This window comes from Aythya marila (genome assembly GCF_965140915.1).
Source record: "Aythya marila genome assembly, chromosome: 3".
NCBI classification, from domain to species: Eukaryota; Metazoa; Chordata; class Aves; order Anseriformes; family Anatidae; genus Aythya; species Aythya marila.
The window spans coordinates 45,393,290-45,419,700 of record NC_139044.1 but is presented as its reverse complement, the minus strand read 5'-3'; the positions used below and the strand labels follow the sequence as shown (position 1 = coordinate 45,419,700).

At 37.9% G+C, this 26,411-nt stretch overlaps 1 protein-coding gene across 3 annotated transcripts; it reads right to left on the bottom strand.

Moving 5' to 3' along the window:
* Positions 1 to 700: 700 nt before the first annotated feature.
* On the bottom strand, positions 701 to 26,056 carry RNASET2 (ribonuclease T2). Of its 3 annotated transcripts, none has more exons than XM_082757394.1 (10): positions 25,869 to 26,056; positions 21,168 to 21,272; positions 18,780 to 18,846; positions 14,133 to 14,191; positions 13,159 to 13,216; positions 12,154 to 12,224; positions 7,832 to 7,945; positions 5,662 to 5,707; positions 5,380 to 5,454; positions 701 to 3,460 (listed from the first exon to the last, which is right to left on the bottom strand). In XM_082757394.1, exons 2-10 carry the CDS (start codon positions 21,254 to 21,256, stop codon positions 3,269 to 3,271), a joined length of 771 nt encoding a protein of 256 aa, XP_082613520.1. In that variant the 5' UTR covers positions 21,257 to 21,272; positions 25,869 to 26,056; the 3' UTR covers positions 701 to 3,268. The 3 variants fall into 3 exon arrangements, with proteins under 3 accessions (XP_082613520.1, XP_082613521.1, XP_082613519.1); XM_082757395.1 differs by lacking the exon at positions 25,869 to 26,056 and adding an exon at positions 24,984 to 25,362 and having other exon boundaries at positions 14,133 to 14,188; XM_082757393.1 differs by lacking the exon at positions 25,869 to 26,056 and adding an exon at positions 24,984 to 25,354.
* Between the last annotated feature and the right edge of the window lie 355 nt (positions 26,057 to 26,411).

The window sequence follows — 26,411 nt, the reverse complement described above, 5'->3', positions numbered from 1 at the left end:
TACACAAAGAAGTGCCAAGCATCTAAATAATCTAAAATGTACATACGTGAGCATTCTGCACACAGCTTCTGCTGTGAAAAGGAGTAGAAGATGGCGTCCTGAAGTGCCCCCCAGCCATTGCACTAGATACGATCCTGGGCAAAACTGCTTCAGGTATTCCCACTTAAGGGGCAGAACAGCATGGCTTGCCTCCCATTTCCCCTTTCCTACTGCTGTGTGGAGAGGTTTTGCAAGGATACCACTGCTCCTTGGAGGAGACTGGCATAAGGGAACAACACAATGGAGCTGGATTGCACAGGTAGGGGAACAAGGCTGCCATCACAAGAGTCACTACAGTACTCACATTCAGCAATCCTAGTACCATTTGTTACTGTGGGTATTTAAAATTGTAGCATCAATACCACCCATACTCATGTTATTCAGTACTGACTGCAATCAGTAGTACACACAGACAGCTGACTACCAGTTTCAGAGACAGGAACTAAGCAGAGCAATCCCAGCTTTCGAGGGCTAACACCCTATGTAGTGCCCCAATAATGTCCTCGGCTTTAGTGTGTTATGTTAGATCAGTACCATAACACATGGCAGTATCAATAACATAAAAGTAAAGTCCTGCATAGAATCACAAATGCAGCAATGGGGAAACTTGGTAATGCTGAAACAGAAATGGAAGAATTTAATTTAACTGAACTCATTGTGATTTTGTATTCATCTTTTATTAGCTTTTGAACATTAACAATTTCTTAAACACAACTCATGAATAAAGCAACCCTCTAGCAATGTCCTTAGTTGCTGTACTGGGTCTGTACTGCTATAAAAAGCAATAAAAGGTGGAAAAAGGGAAGGCGCATGACAAAAAAATGCTGAGTGTGACACCATATGGTATGGAATATGCCTTTGGTTTGTTTAGGTCAGCTGCCGGACGTTCCTTCCTCACCTAATGCTCACCCCCAGCCTGCTGGCTCCTGGGGGATTACACAAAGTCCTGATGCGGTGCCAATATTGCTCAGCAGCAGACACAGCACCGGTGTGATACCACTGCTGTTCTAGCTGCAAGTGCAGAGCACAGCACTGTATGGGCTGCCACAGGGAAAGTTAACATCCCAGCCAGAGCCAGTACAGTTACAAACATGTTACCATACACAATACACACAAAAATATACATACATATGGGAATTTTAGAAAGTGCTGTCTGCTGTTCCTAGTATCAGAATATTACACATAATTATTAAAGTCAATCCCTGAGAAACTATTGAATCACCATAGTATTTCCAGACAATAACATACCTTTTCTGACTGTTTCAGGGAATGTCAGTGAAATGTCCAAAAATTACTGATAAGCAGTAGATTATTTCTGGTCTTTGAGTAACCTTTTGCACTCTGAATGCATGCAAAGTTCTCACTGAATTCAGTATGAACTGTGCAGACACAGTCAACAGCAAGATTCATCCTGTTATACACTGCTGAAAAATGATGTCTGAAAAAGGATGTAAATATCAATCTTAGCCTTACCATCCAAAAATCACTGGAAAAAACACTTCTATCTCAGATTTAATACAATCAAACAGCATTTGAAACCAATTCACCCGAGAATACTAACATATTTAAAACAGCAGTAAATTTATTGCTTTATATAGCAAATACCATGTTGCATCATTAGTCTTTTCCCTTCAGAATTCCACAGTTTTGATGACAAAGGTCTATTTCTAGTACTTCCAGTAAAACCCTAGGGGTGGAAGGGGAAAGAGTAACTTTAAAGGCTGTATAGCATGCTTCATATAGGTTACAGTAGTTATGCTCCTGCTCTCAGGAAGGAAGACATTCTGAAAGAGACACCCTCACTTTACTGAAATGTAGACATAAAAGAGTGCAAATGATACTTATTACTTGGGTATTAAAAATAATTAAAAAAAAAAAAATCCAAGTTTCTAAAGTGAGAATTTGAAAAAAAAAATGACAGCATTCTGGAAGGGCAAATTGAGCCTTAAATGAAAGGGACAGGGGCAGTCAAAATGGGAGTAAATGTAAATGGTTTCTAAACCCAAAATACATGATAAATATGTTCTTAACACTGCATTTGATGTTTTTACAGTTCTATTTTTTCTAACAGGTGTTTCTTTGAGCCACAATTGTCTTTTGAGAGACAACTTAAGACACTTGCATCAACACAGCACTGTGTAGAGGATATTAGCCAAATTTGGTTTTATTTGGAAACATCCAACTTTGTGGATTGTTATCAACTGTTAATCGACAGAAAAACACTACTGCTAACATTTGTACTTTTCACTGAAATTCCTGCAGTGTTTACTGCTTACCTATAAAAAGCAGTTTCTTGGAGCCAAGTGATTTTGCAACAATCTCATTTTTAAATAAATATTTGGGCTCACACTTCTGTGGAAACGTTAAATATTCAAATACTATGAAATATTAAGAATAATGTGTTTCTAAGGTCTAACACTATTTTACTATGCCAGCAGGTAACTTAAGATCTGTCATTCTTCATGATTGTATGAAGTCACTGTAATAAAGTCAATCTGAGAATAGGCAAGGCTGCAACTACAGGTTTCTGGGGGTCCTTTTGGCAGAGAAGCCAAGACCCAGTGCATGCTATTTCATTCACTAAGGAGTTATGTAAAGGTTGTCAGCTTTGGTTCTTTCTGATCTCTGGGTGAGGAAAGGTTTAATGCTTCAAAGGACGTGGTCTTTGCTCAGAACTTCTGGAAAGCAAATTTACACAAGGCAGCGGGTATTATCTGGAAAAGGATCTCCAGATAGGTCTCAAGTTATTCTGATTTACAATATTTTCTTCTCAAGAAATTGTCATCTCATCTCAAGCTGATAAACATCCTTTCAAAACAAAGAATGACTTAATTTCTCTGAATCACTGGCACAAAACAGAAGTGGCTAAAGTGGCAGACTGAACTGCATAGGAAACTAAGAAGTCACATCTCTAGTTTGAACACTTATTCAAATTAAAAATGAGCCAAGAAGTCCAGGCAGAGCTATAAATCAGATAAAGATCCAGCAATATCAGAGCTGGATCTTTATATTCAAGACTTCAGCCTAAGTAACCAATTCTAGAATACGGACCTTCCTTCTTTAATGGCAAAAGACTTTTTTTTTCACCAGCAAAAATCCACACAGCATCCTGAAATAGACAGGGTTTTGTAATATTGCTGAGTCAAGACTGTTTTCCAAGGTATACTGTTTAAGGGATTTGTTGTTGTTGATTTGTTTTGTTTAAACAGTTTTTCAAATTCTTGTGGCTTCATTTGCGATGTTGGACCTGTGAAGGATAATAGACTGGAAGAGTGTCATTGCAGACAGACAGCTCCCGAGTTCCAAGCTGCAAGTCAGTCTGCAATCTGCTGGATTCACCCTTCGGCTCTGTGCAGTTTCTCAGCTGCAATTCCTTGGTGAAGCAGAATTCAATCTGACCAATTGTTTGTGCTTTTTCACCCTAGAAACATGAGGAATGAGCTCAGTTTATCGTGGAGAAGATAATAAACCAATTCTTCAGATATACTACCTGTCTATTGAATACAGTAGTGCTTGTCTGTACAGTTGCCTCATGAAAAATATGAAGGGGGCAGATATTAGAGGTATACACTTCAAACAGTTCATAGCACACACTTGCCTTTAAGGAGCAAGCAGACAAGAAAACATATTCCATCGCCATAATTCAGTAACAGTTTGGGGAATCTGCTTAACTAGTAAGTCTCATTATGAAATGCTGTGACAGATTATCATAGAATGGCTCAGGTTGGAAGGGACGTTAAATATCATCTAGTTCCAACACCCTTGCCATGGGCCCACTAGATCAGGTTGCTCAGGACTTCATCCAACCCAGCCTTGAACACCTCCAGGGATAGGGCATTATTTTAGCATTTGCCAAAGTTGTCCAGTACACAGAAGCTGTTCATCTTAGAGAGGAGCTCTGTTTGAACTCTGTGAATATTAAAGGATACGTTTGACCCAAAACTCATCTTTCATCAATTTTTTCAAAAGAATGGGAATTGAAGCAAAGAAAGTTCACCAAAGAAAATCGTTTTTGTAATAGTTTTTTTACTGAAAAGAACACAGAAGTAGGCTGCTAAAATTAGCAGAAATGTAGTTTCTGGATTTCAGAACAGACTAGTGAAAAAATATTGACTGGAAAGAAGGAAGAAAGGCATGAAAATCTTTCATATAGGAAAGGAGATTACAGGAAAAATCCCAGAGAATGCACACACATAATAAAATGCATATGGAAAAAAATAACTCATTTTGAATCCACTAAGAATATAAGAAATAATAAAAAATTTACTCTCTTAAAAATTATTTTAGTTTTGGCTTTTTGTTTTAAGAAGCCTCAGAACACTGCAATGGAGGGGGTAACATGTTTTAAGCATCAGTCTCCAAATATGGCCCTTCAGGCATTCATAATATTAGGTCCCTGAAAGGGGCTACCTTTAAATACCTGAGGTGTCCTCTGTCTTTTCTACTACCCATTAGCTTTAGCTGTTAACCACAGGAGATTCAAGCTGTAAATTACTGTCACATAACATGAGCAGTATCCCTATTGTACTAAAAACAATGGCAGAACTACAGTGAACAGAGATAGAAACTGGGGGTTGTGTTAGCTCTGTATTTCAACATCACGATGTGGGTGAGAGTTCAAACTACATTCAACTCATTATTTTTGCTGCTTAGAGCAACTTAAAAATACATTTAAAAATAATTTTATCCTTGAATTCTTTTTCATGTGAAGTGACATCTGAGTACAAAAACCTCAGAGCACTACTAAAGCAAATGAGCTGACAACACAAGAGCTATTAAACTCCAACAGCAACTGTATCTTGGCAAGTTTTTGTAAAATTGCCGTCTGTGTATGGGCTCCTTTCAGCTCATTCTTGTTGGTTCTAGCAATTTGCTATATGGCAATTAAGCTTTAGCAGGAGCAGAAAGTACTCAACTACAGTTCACTTCTAGCATGATGGCTACAGCATTCATGCAAGAGATGAGGGTTCAAATCTTTTAAGGCAAATAGGTCTCTAAAACCCAAAGCTCCTACTTTATAGGTACCTAACAGCAAAGCTGCTACATACAGAACGGATAGTTAACATTACCAATAACGGATAGTTAACATTAACAATATTTCTATGTTAAGAAACAGCTACAGATTAACATAAGCTTAAATTTGTGGTGCCACCATGTAGGCAATGCTTTTGTGAACTCATTTCTAAGAATTGAGCAATATCTGATCACTAAGGAGCTGCACCCAAAAGGAACACCCAGACCATGCTGCAGATTTTTCACTATTTTTTTTTTTTTTTTTGACAGAAAGTGTTTATTTGTTTGAAAGTGGCAAAGTGGTTGTGTGTGTGTGTTTGTTTTTACCTCTTCTGGAGGAAGACATTGGATCTTTGGTGTTACACCATAAAATTTTGTAAGACCTTCTTTTATGGCAGTCATCTGAAAAATTAAAAAGCTTGTATAATTTATTAAGTCACTAGCACATCTTCCAACAGGTCTCACATTTCTAATTTTGCAAAAAGTTTTAGAAAAGCACTACTTTAAAAAAAAAATAAAAAAATAAGATCATTTACTCTCTAGAAATTAATGAACTTATGCTGAAAGAAGTACACATTATTTTGTTTCATATAAAAGATTGCTTCTTACCTGGTAATATGTACTGCTTGGCTTTATCCCAGCCTTCTGGAGATAACTGAAACAAAGATAGAACACATTTTCATGGTTCCTGTATGCAAATATAACTTCATAACCATAAGGTAAATGAATAATCTTAATGAGAACCTGGCAAGCATTACAATGAGAGGGAGCAAAAGAAAATTGTCCTCCATACTCTGCCAGGCCAAGGGAAGGTTTCCTTTTCTGAAAGGCCACTGCCCACCCAGCTTAGCAGGGTCAGCACAAACCCTCTCCCCTAGCTTAGCTGGAGGAGCTGGGAGAGTTGAGTCTTCAGAGGCAGCTAGAGGAAAGAACTATGCTACTGTCATTTGCTGGATCTCCATATGCTCTGTTGAGTGCCAGGCAGGGCATATAGTTTAACCGTCTCCTTTCCCCTGCCCCAAGCCATACCCCTGTACTCTGACCCCTGTGAAGGAACTGAGGCAGATTTGTGAGGCCTCTTGACACACCCTCGTGTTCTAATGCAGGGAGGGCTTGGCTGGGACAACCAGTGCACAGCACACACAGAGAGGGATGAGGCACGAGGATCAACATCAAGGTCAGAGCAGAAACATTTCCAAAATCACTTTGTAAGGATGTTTTTTTAATACAATGGTTGTTCACAAAATAGAAACAAGGCAACTCTCAATATGCTGTAGCTTATATACACCCCTTCCTTTAGATTCAGTCCTGAGAACAACTTAAAGTGTGGACTTCTAACAAAACTCAGGACCCAACAGGTTCTGAGTATTCAAGTCCTGGCTTCTTCAGTAATAACTGGGAATGTTCAGCATATCTCATGATTTAAACCGTAAGTGCTAATAATGCTCAGCCCTTCCAAGATCAAGTTCTGCACTGAGGAAATTTAACCCAATTGTCTAAAGGTCTCCCTGTTTATGAAAGTCATTTGACACTGCATATGAGCAGACCAATAAAAGAGGTGATGTTCTGTCATTCTTACAGGAGCCTGTATGACATCCTCTTTTTAATAACTTCTCATTTGGAAAGTTTTAATCACTCTAACACTACTTTTTCTCATAAAAGTATAAATGAAGCACAATGAGAACATTAGCAGTCTTTACTCTTTTCAGTGAAGATTAAATTATGTTCATTTTTACAATGCAGAATATGCTATGAGCAATTAGCTTCAAGATGTTTCAGTCTCTATTATTTTTCATTACACATGCTGATACAGAGTCACATAATCGGTCACTGTGCCATCTGTAAAATGTTTTAATCACACCATCACCACTACTTAGGCAATTGACTTATCAGACATTATTAATTTTAACACTACATATGACATGCTCTTAAGCACTGTGTCTAGAAAAATATGATTAAGTTTTACAAGACACCTGCAAAAACAGGAGGGGGATGGAATAAAGACATTTTCTTTGTGCATACGAATGAGACACTGTTAAAGAGACTGCCTGGACAAGACACTGACAGAACATGAACTGTTTTTTTAATTTTATTTTTTTTAAATATACATTTCTAGATACAAAAGGACAACTTTTCTCCTCTCTCAGATACTGTCTTTTTACACACACGCACCAAAAAAAAAAAAATTCCTGGTCAACAAATCTGAGTCAAACCCTTTCCCACTCACACCAAGCATTTCTCAGGAAAGGACTCTGCATGTTTGACATTCATTGGCACCCATGTTGTGCATATAGAGTGCTTGAACACACTGCCCTTTGGGACACCCTCTCTTGCTGCTAGCTCTCAACCCCTTCCCAAGATGTTCTGCACAATTTTGCCTGCAGCTTGTCCTTCCCTCCGAGCAGAACGTTGTTTTTCTAAACACGGTTGAGTGTTTAGGCATGACTCAGAGGTCTGAGAGGTTCAATGCCTGGTTTATAAGTCTACAGTTACCATACCTTTTGGTAGTGAGATATATCTGATACAGCTGCTCAAAATGTTCTGGCTTACATTGTCTAAAAGGTTTCTGTGAAGCATGCACCTGCCTTAACAGACTCTGAAGTGACCAGAGACATTCTTCAAAGTAGACAACTCCTCTGAATTCCAGTACCAGAAATAATTTACACTAATACTGATTTTCCCTCTGCCATGAGATGTTTATACTAATTTCTTAAAGTTAGATTTTAAACGTTTAGAAACTATTTGAAATAAGAGCAGAACATAGAGTTCACTAACATACCCATTAAGATTAACATGCTGGTAGAGCTCCAGGGTTTTACCAAAGTATTTCTTCTGAGAATTGAGGACCTCAAGTGTGGCTGCACAAGTCCCATGTTTCTCCCATTCATGTTTCCTACAGGAGGTAAGCAAAATTCAAGTTTCAGAAAACATTATTTGCAAATATCAAGAACCTTGATAAATCTTAAATCTTAAAGTCAAGAATCTTAAAGGGTCTAAGTAAGAAGCGTGATATTGCACACAAAAAATACTGCTCATACAAAAAACAAACAAACAAACAAACAAAAAAACATCACTCCTACCACTTGAATTACAGCATGGAATAGAATGCAAAAGAAAACAATTCCTGTAATTTGAAGGAAGACAAACTCAAACAGGACAAAAAATGTTAAATTCAAAATACATTTGTATCAAGTCTTAAGTTTATTGAACCAGTATATTTTTTAGTAAGACCACCACAGTTTTTATTTTGTTTTTCAAGTTTTCATAAGCCACTTGTATTAAATAAATATGCACAAATAATTACCATCTAATCACAAATCCCTATCACTACCAGAGCATTCCCTGACTTTATGATGTCTTAGTATCTCATGGAATGGCAGAGGAGCACAAGGACAATTTTGTTTTCACATGAAAATCTGCCTTTGAATTGTCCATTTATAATAATTAGATTTTTTTTAAGGAATGAAAACACTTTGACTAAATTACGCTTGGATCTAGAGAAATTTGTATGCTACTTCTAAACAGAGAATGAATAAATAAATTTGTAGTGTCAAGAGGTTTGAGGCAGGAGAGAAGATTTTAACTCTAAGTTCCCAAATTCAGCCTAGTTAAGTGTTCTCATCGTGGTTGTAACACTTGACTGCACATTAAGCAAATTTCTTACCACCTGCAGAAGTCCACTTCACATGGGTCAAAGAGCAGGTTTCCCAACAAGGGACTTGAAATTACTGATGACAGAAGAGACTATATTTTTAAAGGAAATTGAAACTATTTCAGGTAAATTTGGCAAGAGATACTCACTGAGCAGTTGGTTTGGACCAGAGGCAGACAACAATCAAATGCAAATAGCTACTGGAGCAGCAATAAGCTGGAGGCAAGGATTTGCATGTAGGATGCCTATTTTTCTTCAGAAAAATGTGTATTTATGCATGTGTGAAAACCTTATGGTAAAGTGTTGTGACTGTCTTTTACAGTCTGTCAGTGGTATGTGAATTTAAACGTCCTGCTGTTTCCAGAAAGAAGGCAGAAATAGAGGGCCAAAGATCTGATGGTGCTCAAGAAGCATATTGCTGCTAACATGAAGCTGCTGTTGGACTGGTTTGGGCCAGTTTGCACTGGTCACAGTGGTCAGGCCACAGGGCTGTGAGGATGCTGAATGGAAAGGCACAGAGCTACCCGCAGACAGTGCCCATGCTTCATCAGCTGCAGCAAGCCAAGGACACGCTGGGTCCAAGTTTTTGAACCTGTCTTGTGAGCGCTCCAGACTGGAAAGACAGTTTAGAGTCACTATAAAACAATTACAGCAACTTTAAGATAACATTGTTACTTGATTTTTTGCAGTACAACAATGTGGAAAAACAAAGTGACGCAAATATAGCTAATTCTGACCGCTCGAGCACAGGCATACGAAATTTCACCTTCACCTCTTCCACTTAAATACAAACTGAAGCAGGTAGGAAATGAAGGAATTGTGGGTAAAAGGGAATAATAAACAGTTTGTTTAGAAATTGAAAGAATTAACATCTCCATGCTATTCACTGAGACATTATCCTTCACGTAGGCTGCAACTGACAAGGTCATTTTACTTGAGCCTTAACTCATATGCAGAACATAGCCTCTTGTATTCCCGAAGACCAGCCTCCCTTCTGTAACTCTTCATAATTATAAGCTAGGCAGTAACACAGAGTGTATATGTTACAAGAACTTCGTGACATTTTTTCCTCCTCATAGGACACAAGTACTTTGGCAAGCACACAGGAGTGAAGGTTGCAGCGTTAAATTGGGTGCCACTATATAATTCGTCCTTCTCCATAATTTTCTTGATAATGCTCTTAAGAATCAATGCTACACTTGCATATCTGGAAGCTAAATCCTCCAAATGACATCTTAAGGGGCTGCAGAAGTACAAAGGAATCAAATAGTAGAACTCATTTGTATGGAAAAAATGTTGAACATCAGAAGAGATTTTGCTTCTTCTTACGTACAAGGACAGAGTTCCCCCAAGCTCAAAGTCACGGAGATATTGCAGACAAAGTTGGAAGCACATCAGATGGATCCAAGGACTGTAGAAACAACCCAGCCTGAAAATTGGTTCCTTGGGATAGGAACTAAGGTCTGCAAGTGCTGCCCACAAAATATTTAAGATGAATGTATAACAGTTTACAACCAATTTCCGTTACTAAATTTTGAGATCCAAAGCACCCATACCCCTCTATCCTGTTATAAGCAATTCAACACTGTCCAGTTCAAATTCTTTAAGACAGAACTACAGTTAGAGATAGACACATGAAGAAACATACTATGAAATCACAGCAGTCATGGAAAAATCCTGATGTGATACACTGAGATATCCAACAATCATTTTGCTTGTCACTGCTTATGTTGTTTACTTAACTGAGGTGCCTTCAGTGTACAACAATGAAAACCAGATTTACTTTCAGATTCTCTTTTCTGCCATATTGGTCCTTTCTTTTTTTTTTTCTTTTTTTTTTTTGGAGGGGGTGTTGTTTAACACTAGAGATAAACATGTTTTTAAAAAAAATCGAAGTAAATATTTTAACTGAATTAAGATGTACAACAGGATTTTATTGGCTTTCAATTAGCTTAAAAACTTAAAAACTTGCATTTACAAAATCTGCAATTAGAACCGCCAGTTATAGTGCACTTGTCACCATACTGAAAAGGAGTGAATTACTCTGTCAATCAAAATATTGGTTATGGTGTTCTAACCTAACTTTTCTATCACTTGTATACTAGTGACATTTCCAGATATTAAAATAAGTTCTGTTTGCTAGCCTTGAACTGAAACTAAAAAGACTTTGTATCTGTTTATATCTACTGTCTACCAAAGTATCTCTGTTAGTAAAACAAGGACTGGTATGCACTTGTTTTCATGAACAGGTAGGTGTTCGGGGCATGGGAGGTGCTAGATTTAGGACACGTTTTCTTGTTCTTATTCCAGGAATGGTTTAAGTTGGTATAAACCTGTGATACCACTGAAAGAGGCAGTTGTGCTCTCCTTGGAATAGTGCAAGGAGAAAGAGAGATTACCACTTTTGACATTTACAAGTTCAGACTACCATGAGACACTTGTAAGACCAGTGTAGGACTTGGAGGACACAGATCTTCTGTAGAACAAGGACAAGACTAAAATTAACACCCATTCCCTTCAAGGTTCTCCCCTAGTGACACAGGGAGGAAATAGTCCTCCAATCCAAAGGAAAGCCCCAAAGGCACTTAGAGCTGAGACAGCTAGAGGCACCAGCATTTAAAGCTACACACTCTACATCTTATCTGATGTTACTGCTTTCACAGTAGATCTGGAAGAACAGATTACATTGACTGCATTATTTTAAACTGAAGTCACAGGCAACTCAAACTGAAGCCCCTGCAAACTCAGATAATACTCATACTGCTCTTCAGTCCAAGCATCTGATGATTTAGAAGTAAAAAGAAACATAGAAAAGAAGGAAAACTGTTGTCAGGAGAGGTCTAAGTCTTTTCCTTTCCTATAAGCCAAGCAGGTTGATCACTAAACAAATTCCCATTTGGTCTGATTTACGCTGCTAAGAAAGTAAATAGGAAAGTCTGTAGGGAAATGGCTAGGACCATACAAGGAATCCTATTTGTCCATTCCCTCCACTGTGTGAAAGTCCAAAAGGAAAGGTCTCTCAAAGCCAGCAATACAGTGAAGCCAGCTTGGAAGAGGCCTGAGAGCTGTTCTTGCAGCAGGTTTTCACATCCCTAGAGCACAACTGCTATGTAGATTTAAATGTGTCAGCAGCAGCTGCTTCTCCTCCCTGGGGACAAAGAAAACAAACGCATTCTCTCTCTCTCTTTCACTAAGTTCCACTTCTCCAAAATTGCTGCCATAGTCCCTTCTTCAACAGTATGCATTTTGCAGGTGCTCTAGCAAGAAAACTTTAAGAGAAAAAACAAACAAACAAACAAACAAAAAAAAACAGGTGAAGATGTATCACTTTCAGTGGATTCCTGGATGCTGCTTCTCATGCATAACATCTTACCTGAAGAGTTACTAATTCAGATTGACTTTTTTGTAAAATAATATCCAAAATACTTTTTAATTTTGTTCATACTCACCAGAAATGGGTGCGATTCAAAGATGAATGAATTACATCTGGCCAATAGCGTCTCATGTCTGACATAAGATCCTAAAAACAACACAAGTAATTTATCAGTAAAAACTTACCTGCAGCTAAAAAAGTATTTCATACACAATTTATATATATTGATAAATTTTCTAAAACTGAAGCCTTTTCTTTCAATAGGCCCAAAATAAACATTTACTTGCAGAAAAATAAGAGAAGTCCTTTTCCCCATTATTTTGAAAATGCTGTTGGTGGTAGTGACAGGTAGATGTGACTATCTGAGTATATTAACACTGACACACTGCCTTGAAGTTAGATTTTCCTTCTACAGTCCCTGCAGAAATTGTTCAATCATGGAGCTTTTCACAGATGTAGACTCACGTCTCCCATCCCCACTTATGTGAGGGGGTTGGACCTCACGGCCTCCAGAGTCCCCCTCCAGCCTCAACCGTTCTGTGCAATTCTGCAAATTAAACATGGGTATTTTTAATAAATATATAAATAAACTTTTTTTCTTTTTTTCTTTTCTTTTTTTTTTTTTTCTTTGTGAGAGGACTATTCCCACTGGAGAAGACACATAGAAACTCTGTCTTATTTTCTGTGTTCTGGCTTTTCAGTGGAAAGTGGAACACGGAACAGGGAACACAAAATGGCTCTGCATTTTTTCACAGGTACTTATTACCAGTGGAGATCTGTGCCTATGTTCTCTAGATTTTTTTGGTAAGGAAGAAGTACCTGAAAAAGACAAATCACATGTCTGCAAAGCTGAGTTTGAATAGATGAATAGCCACTAATGAACACAAGCACTGCAATTTCAATTCATACCAGAAGCACCTAATGAATTTTTTGACTCCTTAAAAGAACATACCTCTCAGCAAACTACACTAACAGTGATATACTATGAGCTACAGATTTTGCACATAGGAAGTGCAAAAGTAATGGCACTCAGCTCTGCTTGGTATGACTTTTTTTTAATTTCATGTTTTAAAATAAATACCTTAATCTCTGTGACATTAAAATGCCATGTCCTATTACATTCTTCACTTTTGTCAGGCCTAGAAAAGCAAAACAGAAGTCAGAAAAGATAGTCTTCCAAGTCACTTCCAAGTAAGAGCAACCTATTACTAGCCTGAATCTTAAATATGCAAGATTATAGCTATAAATTTGATTTAAATATGCAAGTAATCCATCAGCATCTACAGTGTTTTATAAGTAAAAAATTATTAATCATTATATAAGTTATGGCTAAAACTTTTCCCATGTAGAGGCTCTGAGGCCTTTCAATGGGTCACCCTCTGTAAATAGTGCATAGGGTGAATAATGATATGGAGGAGTCTTGCACATCATGTCACTGATGACACTGACCTTCCCAACCATTGCACCAAGTGACAATTTTGCAAGTACCACTAGAAAGTCACTGGAAATCTATACATAATGCTGTTCACCTTTCCAGGACATATAGCTTACCAACCTCCTGTCCTGAATTCTTCCCTATGTTTGTCATGAAAACCTTCAAATTGCTGCCATGGACAATGATTACAGGTAGTTGATTCCTTTGAAACAAATTAGTTTTTCATGTACTTTTACAATATTTGTGCTGAGTTAAGGTACTTAAAGGCACAGGCAGTCATGAGACATTAACAAATCCTGTGTACTCAGGAAGAAAAAGAAAGAGAGGAAACCATACTTCCCTTTCTGTTTGAGAACATCAGTGATGCTGTAAAGAGTTGTATAAACAAAATGCTCATGTGACAAGAAGATTTTAGTAGCTCAGAGAATCATGGGATATACAAGAGTGCATAGTAGTTTTATATCAAAACATAGATTTCCAACAAAACAAAGGCTTTTGTTTGAAGCAATTATAAGATTAAACAGATAGATCGTGCACTTCAAAAACATCACTAAACATCCTAATATGAAACTTAAATTTCATCCTTTCCAGGTTGAAATAAAAACAATCTACAGTCATACCACAGTCCATGAATTGTCCAGTACTCCGGAGGGTCTTGACAATCATTAGCAGCAGTCTGCTGTGGGGAAAAAAAAAAAAAAAAAAGTAGAATATTTGTTATGTGTACCCAGGAATAATGGTTTAGAGGGAAAATTAAAGCTCATTCACTGGTTGCCCAAAGCACTATTAAGACATGATAGTTTTTGCTTGCCCATACCAGTTCAAGTGACCTCCAGTTACTTGAACCTGTTATGAATTGTGAGCTTAGCTGACAACAGCAGGCATTAAAGTTTTGAAGCAGATTAAGTGAACATCGGGGGGATCCTGAATGGGCAGTATGAAAAGAAGACACAGGTCATGAATAGAGTTAATTCTACATTTATCTTATATTCTAGGTGGCAAGTATTTTTCTCATGATTGGATCTTTTGAAGGAGTGCAGAACCATTAAAATAAAATTTAAAAAAATATATCAAAATAAGCTATAATATTGGACAAGCACACTTTAAGTGTCCAAGAGTACTTTTGGTCTTATATTAAAAATAGGAAAAAAAAAAAAAGCACTTATTCCAAGTAAAATTATTAGAATGTGTTTCTAAGTGTTTTGGCTTGAGGGACAAGGAAAGGGATAAAGAGGAGGAAAGAACATATATATTCCTACCAACAACACCCCCAGCCAAAACTTCTGATAATACAGGAGAAATAGCCTAAATGTTAACTCTTGTTTAGAGCAGAATATATATTCCTCAACAGACAAAAATTTCTACACTCAAACATCACAGAATAACATTACTGCGTTTTCCTTGATTACCCCACTTAATAATTAGAGATCTTTTGAGTAAACACTTTTCTCCATTAAATAACAGCCTCTTGAGACTTTCCTTCCCCAAAATAATTGCTTTCCTTTTTAGCTTGCATCCCATACCCTGCCTTAATTATGCTACAATGCCTTTTATGCAATGCTGGAACAAGAACAGTGTAGACAAGTGCAGGGAGACCTGTAATCTCACTAATTGCCTTCTGCATGCCACAAACCAGTGGCTGCAAAACTGCAGGATCTGCAAGACTTTCTTGTTATGTGCCAATTTCCTTCCTCTTCTCTCCTGCCACCAACAAACAGAAGCAATTAAACCCAGCAATGGCGTTTATTCCTGACAGGTTTTCAGCAAACACATTTTGAAAGCATCTAAATGACACTGCTTTTGTAATGACACAAGCTTTGTGGAGCTGAAAGACTGCAGCTATCCAGCCCAAAATACAGTAAATCAATAGCCAGTGGGTAATCACCCCATGAAAAACAGCCTGCCAGATAATCAGCTTGTGCAACCAGGGTGGGAACAAGAACTGTGCCGTTGTGCTTCTTACCCAATCTTTTACCGCAGTTCCCATTCAAGCTAAAGGAAACCCCACAGCATTTAAAATTCAAGGCAGCTTACTCAATCAGGGTTTAGACTGAGACCCAGGACCCATTTTGTTTCCAATCCAAAACAATATATTCTGTAGCCAGATGGAAAGCTAAATGGTCAAAATGTGATTAGACTGCCAACATCTTGAAGTCTCCCTAAAGACCAGATAGGACCCCACACTGACTCTGAAAAGCTCAATGGCATGGCACTAAAAGTCACCAGTTTGTTTTCTGTGGATAAAAGCCCCCTCAAGCCAGTTAGCACCTAAACACTTTGGATAGAAGTGAATGAAAATTTAGTCTGTTTTTAGCTTTAGGTTTGTGGGACGCCAGGAATCAGCTCTACCCTATTGCAGCACTAACCCGGTTAGCTATTTTTTTCTACACATTTCATGATGTTGGTGGTGTTATGCTGCAGGCTGGCAGCACCATACAGTCAGTGCCACCTGTGACACAGAAGGTCATACGGCATTTTGGCCAGCTTCATTCACCTTTCCTTTCTACTAGCCACGGTATTTTTCCAACATTTCCCTTAAACCAATATTGTAAAATACGTAAGCATGAGAAGCTGGGTAACCCTGCTACTTCTGCAAAACACTTTGTGTTAGCCTTCCTGTTTACCCTATACTGACTGCTGAGGGATTGATTCAAACACAGGCAGCTGCCAACTTGAAATGGAGTTACAAACGTGTATTTACAAGTAGGCACTGGACCTCAGAAACTCTTCCAGATCAGGTTAATTGGAAAAAGGAACATTGTCTTCTCCTGTTTTAAAATAATCTGACAACCAGACCCACCCAAGCTAACTATGTGGCCGGTAACACCAAGAAAAGCAGCAGTGGGCTTCTGTGGCACCTATACATAGTAAATCAGCACATATACGTAGTAAAAAGATCACAACAGGGTTTAGTACCCATTTCTTCATAATCCTTCCCATTCTTACCACAGCAGAAACTGAATAGCATACACACTTGCATCAGATTTGCACCATTTCACAAGGGAACACCCAGAAAAGATCTTCCCTTTTTACAATCTCCAAGAAACAAAAGCTGTAATCATAACATTTCTCTAACTTCAAGAATTAAAGATCTTCATAACCCCATAACAGGGGAGGAAAAAGTCCCTCTGGCTGCCCTTGAGTTTCTCCTACTTCCACCTAACAGGATTCACACTCATTTGAGACTGAAAAGTACAAGTTTGAACTTACCACATTTTTTTTTTTCTAAAACATGTACTTTCCAGTTTAATTGTACAGATCATACTCAGTATTAAAAAAAAACACCAGTCGAACACAATTGCATACAGCTTAAAGCACAGGAAGAGACGAAAGATGTACAGTCTCAAATTTCTAGAATGATGAAATGTGTCTACTACATTTTAAGAAAAGGCCTTTCAGGACTCTGAAAACCTTAAAACTTTTTGTAAACAGAAGTAATATAATGCATTATGCAGTTCCCTTCACCCAGATACTGTTTTTCCTTTTGATATCATGTCAACAGTTTAAAACTGAAGAATGATTTAAAAATACGTCCTCACTGAAATAAAATAGCAATCATACATAAATACACTGCAGATGCTGAATAAACTATATACTTTTCTTAAAAGAAAAAAAAAAAAAAGAAAGAAACATCAGGATTTGGGAACGCCTCTAAGTTAATACATAGCTTAACAAAAAGAAAGCTGTTAGAAGAGTGGAATTGGAACTCCATTTCTTCATATGACTCAGGGAAGTGAAACTGGTCAAAAAGTCATTTCACACGATTTTAATTTCATTTTTTCTTCCCTCCTTTGGGATGCTTCTGTCAGAAAATCATAAGGAATTAACATAATGTGTAAGAAAGCCTACATTTTCTGAAGCTTCGTATCCTCAATTATTCACTGCAATTTCACTGTAAGTACATATAGGTTATTTGCCAATTTACCAACAACAGTATCCTAGAATTAAGAGTAGCAGCCCACACATAGTGCCCAAAGTGATTGTTTTTCTCACTCTTCATGACTCTGCATCTCATTCACTTATGCACAGGCTTTGAACTTCTACTGAGTCTGAATGCCCACTCAAGCCAGGTGCTACGTATTCCAATAGACCAACACCTCTGCCTGAAGTTAGTTACAGTGATGTTTGTTAAGCAAAAGAAAAAAAGAAAAAAAAAATCAGACACAAAGTGCATCAGGTCTCCCCCTGACCCACCTCAAAAAAAAAAAGAGCAAACAAACATAAACCAGAACAATGGCTACTCCTTGGTCTCAGTTAAATACAGAGCTTTCATATTGGTATCTTCCTTATACATTTAACTAATGTAAAGCGCATCGTTTTCTCCACAGAAGTTTCTGTCATTATATGAGTTTTGCTGCTACTGTTTTTATATGTAGTTCTAAAAATAGGAATGAGAAATTAAAAAGTACCTAGAGCATTAAAAAAAAAAAAAAAAAAGAAAAAGACTATACTATTATAATAAATAAACCTAAATGTCCCCGAAGTGGGACCTCTTTAGCTCCAAAACCATTTGACTGAGACTAAACCTTTTGTATTACCCTCTGAGTATTTAATCCTTGTGTCAGTAAATCTGATCACATCTTCCACTTTGAAGTACAGCATATTTTAATTCAACTATATAAGAAGAGGCCTTCAAAGGTTTCCCGCATTAAAAAAAAGTTCTACTTACCAGATGGTAATAGGTATTTAATAGCAAAAGGTGCATAAAATTACAATTCTTATTTATGTTCTTGAAAGACATATATTGGGAGGTTAGGTTCATTTTTCATTCCTACCCCCAAACACAGAAATGCTCCAAGACACCCACAGCTTTGCAGCACTGTCTTTTTCCAGACCAAATCCATATTTGATCCGTTATCATTAAAACTTTAAAGCCAACATTATAAAACTAAACCTTGTTGTGCAGCAAACAGTTTAATACTAATCTGCTGTCTTCAGTCAAACGAGGCATGCAAGTCTGCTTACAGAGTCTGGTAAAAGTCTAGGACTAATGAGAGATGAAAAAACATGTAACAATTAAGACAGAGTATAGTATGTCCCACATTGACTATTATAGTTGTAGCATGCCATGGTTCTCTCGTTTACAGCTACACTAGAGAAAACTCAAGAAGTTACAAAAGCTGCACCAAGATCAGTCAAACCTTTTATAAAGATACAGGTGTATAAACAAGATTAAATGCTTAAGGGGCTTTATTTACTCTCTTTTCAAACATTTATTGTCCAAGGCTCTCTTTGACAGAATAAAGAACGAAACACAAAAATCTCACCTTACATACAGTCACGGGCCAATGATGAGCAAGATAAAGCTTCTTCCAGGTATGAGGGTGGCTGTCACTGGAGAAAGAAAATATATATTTTTTTCTCAAGTATTTTAAAAAGAACAACACCTCCAGTTAGCAGCACAACGTCTACTATATATATATAAGACAACACATTGCCTTTATAGCTGGCTGGTTCTGTTTACAGCTTCTATTGCAATAGAACTCCAAACACTGCAGGACCAAACTATAACAGATCACTTAGAAACAGCATATTTAGAAACCTGCTAATACCCCCTCATTGTTAAACAAATTCCATGTCTGGCTCCATATGCTTCCTGTTTCTTAAGATATGGAAAAAATGTGGTATTCTGTTTTATATTTAGGAAGGTGCCTACTGGCAAGCTTTAACAACAACAACAACATATACTTGCTTAGGATATTAAGAATCTTCTAATTCTGCTTGATGGGTGCATTAGCTAAAAAGAAAGTATACAGCATTCTTGGAACTGTAAGTACTCTTCTGAAATAAAAGACTACAGACAACCACAAACAACGCAGTTGACACTACAGGAGATGTAATTTGATCTGGCAAGTGTCACCAACCTTTCAGACAAAAAAAAAAAAAAATTGAATAAAAAATCAGAATAAAAAAGGAACAACCATAAACCTCAGAAATGCTTAATTCATCATTTTCTAGACAAACATTGCATTTTTAAATGCTTTACATAAATTAACTAATTTTTGAGTATCAAACTTGCAAAAAGTTATCAAAAAATTATCAAACTGTGACACAGCCTGTAAGACCGTACCTAAGAACTAAAGAAGGAATATCCCATATTTTACCAAAGCACTTGTGCTTCAAAGCCTTTTAGGACAAAGACATCTATAATTCACAGAGTCGAAAGTACTATCTTATTCCTACTCAAGAAAAAATAATAAAAAGTTTACAAATTGTTTAAAAATGATGCATGATTTGTTTAAAATGACACTTTAAAAAGTATCTTCAACACTTCTACAGAAGCATCTTCATTTTCCAACAATTCCAAGAAGCCATTCTGGATAAACTGGATGTGGATAAAAACCGGTTGCTTCAGACACTGCAACAGACACATTAAGCTATAAAGCAACCATATTAAGTAACTATATTAAACAACAGGTGAAAAAAAAAAAAAAAAAAAAAAAAAAAAGAACAGCAAAACTTTGACTTGTTCAAACTGACAGCACTATGTGCAGAAGTGTTAAAATAATTATTTTCTGGAAGCCAGTAGCCATGTCTCCATATTTTTGCCTGCTGGAGTTTGTATTTAAAAAAAAAAAAAAAAAAAAAAAAGTTATGTGAGAAAGCTATTTCTCAACTTGAAGGAGTAGGGATATTCTCATGTTACATCAGTTCCCTTTTTTTTCCCTTCTGGTTTTGCTAGTCTGTAATGGTCATATTTATTCTTAAGTATTCACATGCATATGTGTTTTCTAAATAATTTAATCAAATAGGTCTAGAACAAATCAGGCATAGTCACAATGAAAGCTATTAATGCTTCTAACTATTTTTTACTGTGGAAACCTGAATACAAGAGTTCCCTAATATTATAGAGCACTTAATTTCCTTGCTTAGAAAAATATAATCTTTCACCTGTATTTGAAATAGTAGGTGAATTTCCACAATGACAACCAACAAGTTCTCCTAAAATACAGATTTTGGCTAATGACAGGTCAGAAAGTTAATCTGGGTTATTCAAAAATGTAAGTTTTAGAAACTTAAACTCAGTACTAGAATCCAAGGAAAGACATTTTCAATACATCAGGAATGTCTCCCTTTGTTTTCAACAGAAGTTACCCTGCTCCATGCAGTTCAGCACTGTGCCTCTATTCAGAGGTGCTATTACTGTTGCCACCATGGCCAAGCTATAGCTCAAGTCCCATGAATTTGAGAAACCTCAGGACAGTGTCTAAGTCACCAACAAGTCGACATCTGAGCCCAGAGTTTGCCAAGTGCAGCAACAACCAAAAGGCTGAACACCTAGCCCCAGATGGGATGCTGTATAAAAAGAATTTAAAATTAATGGAACTGAGAAAATAGCATGCAAAAAGAAAAAAAGAAAAAAAAGAAAAAAAAAAGCCAAACAAACAAGCAGAAGTATACAGTTGGTGCAATTCATCCCATAGGAGTAATTGCAGTTTTTATTGGTTTTTATTTTTAATAAAGCTCTCCTTCTAGGCATGCACTCCACTCCCCCAGCTAACGTATGTGAATCACTTCACCAATCTACGAAAAGCATAACACATCAAAAATAGCACATAGTAAAGCAAGAAAATTTACACTCATTAGAAGTTAAACTATAATGTTCTGCCTTTAAGAAGTAACTATTAGGAGTATCATTTTTAATCATATCTTACCTCTGATGGAATTTATCTGAAGTACACCAACAACATAACGCCATAGAAAAACAACCCAAAATCCAATAGTGCAACTTAGCAGGCTTCATTTTGTTAATCAGATAGCTGTAAAAAATAAATAATTAAATAAATAAATAAATAAATAAAAATAAAGTTGTTAAAGGAAATCTTTTACTTATCCAATTACAAGTGTAGAAACACAGAAAAACAGAAGTACTTCAGAAAAAGCAGGCAATATCAACTCTACATTTACAATGACTAAAATGAGGATCTCTTTCAAGGCTATGCCTGATTTTCCAGTTTTTATATTCTAACTTTCATAAACTAATGGGTGATATCAGCTTTGAGGGTTTTTCTTTGGTTGGTTTGTTTTTTGGACTCAAAAGAACCCCTCTCCAATAAACAAAGATGCATACACTTCCCATGCAACTATACTTTAGGAAATGTAAGACTATGCTTGTGGTCAGCTCATGTGCTAGGAGTGACTCATTAAAGAAACTTTGAAGTTCACATTGGACATTCATGTTGGATTGACCAAGGCTGATATTAGAAACCCACTCCAAGTAAAGTATGATGTCTAAGGATGAAATTCCATCCAAATGCAAGTCTGCTACTAAAAGGATGTTTAAAAAAAATGCTGCTAAAAACAAATTGGTGCCAGTTCTTGTTATAAACCTGTAAGAGCCTCTACAAAAACAGGCATTTGACTGGTCTACCTATCACCTTGTGAACCCTGGAAATCAGGGGAAAAAGACAAACAAACAGAAAACCACCTTAACTTTCACCAACAGGCAACTTTCACTCAGCACAATTCTAAAAACCACAAATGCTTACTGTACAAATACAGCACAGCATTTCAAATGCTGCCTCTTAGATGCCAGAAATAGGAGCACAAGTACATATTTACATGCAATTTTTAACGCCTTACCAAACCTACTTTCCAACTTCCTCATTTTGACAGCCCCACAGACTGCAGCACACGCATATACCCTGTGTATAGTCTATGTCCCCCTTCCAAGAACACTCACTACGCAACTGATACTCCTTTTTTTTCATGAAGGCTTTAAAATTAATCCTCTCTTATAATGGCCAAAAAAGCGCCCATTTTGACGGCTGTAAAGACTGCTGATTCAGCCATAACAGCTAACTTTAGGAAATTCATTGCAATTCTAATCCACAGCTGTTTATACGCAAGAGTCCATTTCTCCACTGTTATCATGCGACTGGACCAAGTTACAAGCCTGACACCTGCAATTCTGCAAAACATCTGTGGCAGAGCTCATCTACACAGGAGATGGACTCCCAGCTTGCAAAATGTGTCAAAACTTCAGTACAGGTGTGGGGTTGGGGCAGTAACTGTCTAAGTTAACCAGATAGATTTATTACAAGTTTTTGCCAAATTGTAAAGGAATTGCAGCCATTAAGCTATTTATTTATTTCAAATGTTAATGCTTCTATAATTTGTGATGGATATATATATATTATCAAGGTAAACAGCGTGGCCTACTTTAAGATACAATGTCACTAAACAAACCTTACCTGGCAACTTTTTCTGATCTAGTTTCAGAAAGAGACAGAGAGAGAGATGCAGGATTTTCACTAACGAGGTGAAAATGAGCACACAAAAAAAAATCATGAAACTTACTGTGTGCTATGTCATATACAAAAGTGACTAATAATGTAGAACTAAACTTTTGATAAAGATAGCCAAAACAAAACAATTTCTGTCATATAAGATGTGTTATATTCATGTACTGTACACACACACACCAAAAAAAAAAAACAAAAACAAAACAAAAAAAAAAAAAAAAAAACAAAAACAAGTAAACAATTAACTGCAGGGTATTCAATTTCCTTAGGAGTTCTGCATTTAAAGTGAATTTGAGTCTTTTCACTTGAACAGCAGGAATTAATAAAGTGATACTGAGCTTTATAGACCTATTTATGATTTTACCTACTGATATTTTCATTCGACAACCAAGCAAGCAAGACTTAGCTTTCTGCATGATAAACCACCTAGCCAAGTTAAAATACTGAGAGACATAAGGAGCCTTCACATAAGATTCTGCCCTGCCTCCAAAATCACATTTCTTCAGATAGATGAAAGTACCAAGTAAAGACAATAATGTTACACAGAGTAATCAGAAAGGCTACACTGTAGAAGAGTCTGGGAGAAAAAACAAACATCTTCAGGAAGTAGACTGTGAAAGAAAGATAAACTAGCAAACATTATGACACTTCTTTTGCAAACTGGTATGACTGACTTAACAGGACAAGCAGGCACAAAGAAATGGCTTTTTCCAGAGACAAAGTTGCAAAAAAGCATAAAGACAATAATCTCCTTTTTCATTTGAGCCCTACATTTGGTCAAATAACAGCTTGATTGGGGGCTTCAGAAAATGCTGTTATCTAATCAGTGGAATAATATTTATTCTGCATATTTCTTTGCCCCCTGAAACTGGAGCATAAGGACAACAGGGACAGCAAATAGCTCTAATAGCCCCTAAACTTTTATATAAGAAGGACACTTTCCACTGATAAGCAATACATGCTGAGGTTTTAGTTCAGAAGACCCTAGCGGAAACCAGCAAGAAAACAGTGCAGCTATGATGACATCATCATGACTGACTGATTACTAGAGTTTGTCTTTTATCAGTCTGTGACATTGATGTTGGGAGAGGAAAATTGTCAGTCTCACCTGAAAAGCACCCAAAGGTCTGAGGAAATACATATCCAAATTAAAACTGTATTAACAACTAAGATGTATGAAGCATGTTCATGTTTTAATGGAAATTTGCTTTGTTTAGTAAATTACACTGGATTTCTAATTCCACACATACAAGGAAAAAAAAAAAAGACGTGTGTAATTAGCATATAATATGTTAATAAGAGGAAACAAATTTTGTATTATGAAAGTTAGTTATAAAAAGTCATAATATTCCTAAAGATTGTAATTAGGAAAACCTACAACTTAAAAATGAAACATGCACAGAAGCACAAAGTCACTGCTTGAAACTTTAGTCTATTGACTCATTTTCCCTATAGATAAAAGCCCAAGTCATAAGAACAGCTTCAGGATGATTCTTGGTTTACTGTGTCTGGATGCTAATGCAGAGCACTACTACGTGTGTCTGTAACTGTATCAGGACAAGCCCACTTTCAGCTATACAAACACTGCTCTGTGCTGTCAAAATTACCTGCCCAGACTTAACAAGGACTGGACAGAACTTGCTCTTGTAATAAATAGTGACAGGATCTTTAACATGTTTACTGCTGTTTGAATTCTGACACAGCATATTGAAGAGACTGTTGACATAGCACACGCTTCTTTTGGACGTCAGCAATTAACTTTATTCTACTCCCTTAGTTTCGTTTTGGCTTTTAACAACTAGCTTGACCAATAAAGGTCACGTAAAGTTTTCTGGTTTACACTTAGTTCAGGCGTATAGACTGAGAGAATAGAGAAGAGGCTGCAGAGGAGCACTTAACACATCTGTGAGAGGACTTGCATCGCTAACAGCATAGCTCACAGCCTGCTTGATGCCGGCAGCAGTGGCTAGAGAGCACAGGGCACCTCAGCTACCCGGCAGCTAGCAGTGCGAAAAGGTGCACCCAGGTTTGGTGCCATCTCAAGCAGGGGCACACACACTACCTCTGCCACAACAAGGCAGACAGCCATGTTATTTCTTTCTAGCAATGTTCTCAGCTCTAGCAGTTTTCACCTCCATAGCGCTCTCCCTGCTACCCACTCTTTCCCAGCCTGACTGCTGAGTAACTAGAGACAGCACTTTAAAGATTTCCACACGCAGTACTCACGTCCACCGCCACTGCAGCCCTTTAGCAGGAGTTTCTCAGGCAGCACAGCTGGGGCAGGAGGGCTGGAAGGAGCCTGGGACCGCCCGGTGCTGCGCTCAGCAGCCGCGCTGACTTCCTGGGGAAGTCCCGAGCAAGGCTGCACGCGTGCCCTCCTCGCACATTAACCCGCACACCGCTCCGCTCTGGGCGCGGCGTTAGAGATTTTTTTTTTTCTTTTTTTTTCTTTTTTTTTGAGGGGAAAAAATAAAAAATAAAAATCACATTTTAATACAGAGACATTTCTGTACAGAGCGCAGCACGGCCAAGACCTCAGAGAGATGACTGCAAGTGACAAGAGGATACCAAAACTGTCCGTGTCCTCCTCCTCCTCCTCCTCCTCCTCCTCCTGGTCCCGGAGGCTGAGGGCGGAGCGCACCCGGGCCGCCCGCCCCGAGGAGGCCGAGGCCGCGGCCATGCCGGGCCGTGCCCGCCTCCCCGCCGCTATGGCGGCCCCGCAGCCCCCCGGCCTGCAGGCGGCCGAGGCAGGGCTGTGCCCCGGGGAGAGGGGCTCAGGCCCGGCGAGGCCGCTGCGTGCCCTAAGCGTGCTCAGCCCGCGGGTGAGGGGAGCCAAGGGGCGGCTGATGAGCGAATCGTAAATGCCATGTGGGATTGTTAATCCCCATTGTCTACTTCGGAGCTATGTCGCAACCGCCCTCCGTGAATACGCTTGAGAAATATGTGGGCAGATCTACTTCCACAAGCAAAACAGCAGTTGTTTTGAACAAAATAATGACAGCCTTTGTGGTGAAGTCTTTGTTTAAAGTTGCCTTATTACTCCCTGGTAACATATTCTCGTTATGTTTACACAGTAACAAGGAGGATGAGGCAAAACTAATCTTTGCCTACCTTTCTATGGAAACATGAAAATGTCATGCTGAAAGGAGCCAGTGAGCCATCTGCTGTTGTCCCTGACGGTGTCTGAGGTATCAGAAGTTACAGAAATTTTGTTGAGAGTTAAAAACAATGAAGTTTGCCAAAGTCTTGTATTCATCATTGCTTCTCCTCCCCCTGTTGCTGAGGGCATCCACCGCTCCATCTGGCACAGAAATCTTCACTGCCCATGAGGAGTCAGCAGCAGACACAGACACTGGGTTATTCTCTCATCCTCAGACTTAATCTTTGCAGAGTAGGGATGAAAAGAGTGAGCTGTGCTGCATGTACAGTACAGCTTGCGAGGTTTTGTGCACCAATGCTGATCCTGTTTTGAGGCACAAGAGGGATTTACATTCTGAGGCTGCAGACGAACACTTTGCGTTTTGAGGAAACTAAGCCCAAAAACAAGTTTCCCCTTTAAGGTGGTTTTAAAGGGAGGTTCAAAGCTGATCTGAAATTACGTAGTATGCAAGTTATTAGAACAATGAAGCCATGCTTTTATGTCACGGTATCATT

Bases quoted from the DNA above. Each gene is read 5' to 3' on its own strand.
- RNASET2 (XM_082757394.1), bottom strand. From the start codon at position 21,256: ATGAAGCCTGCTAAGTTGCACTATTGGATTTTGGGTTGTTTTTCTATG. The intron at 13,217-14,132 runs GTATGACTGTAG...TTGCTTTTCTAG, and splicing joins TGGACAATTCATGGACTGTG to GCCTGACAAAAGTGAAGAAT. The intron at 5,455-5,661 runs GTAAGAAGCAAT...TTAATTTTTCAG, and splicing joins CAAGCAGTACATATTACCAG to ATGACTGCCATAAAAGAAGG.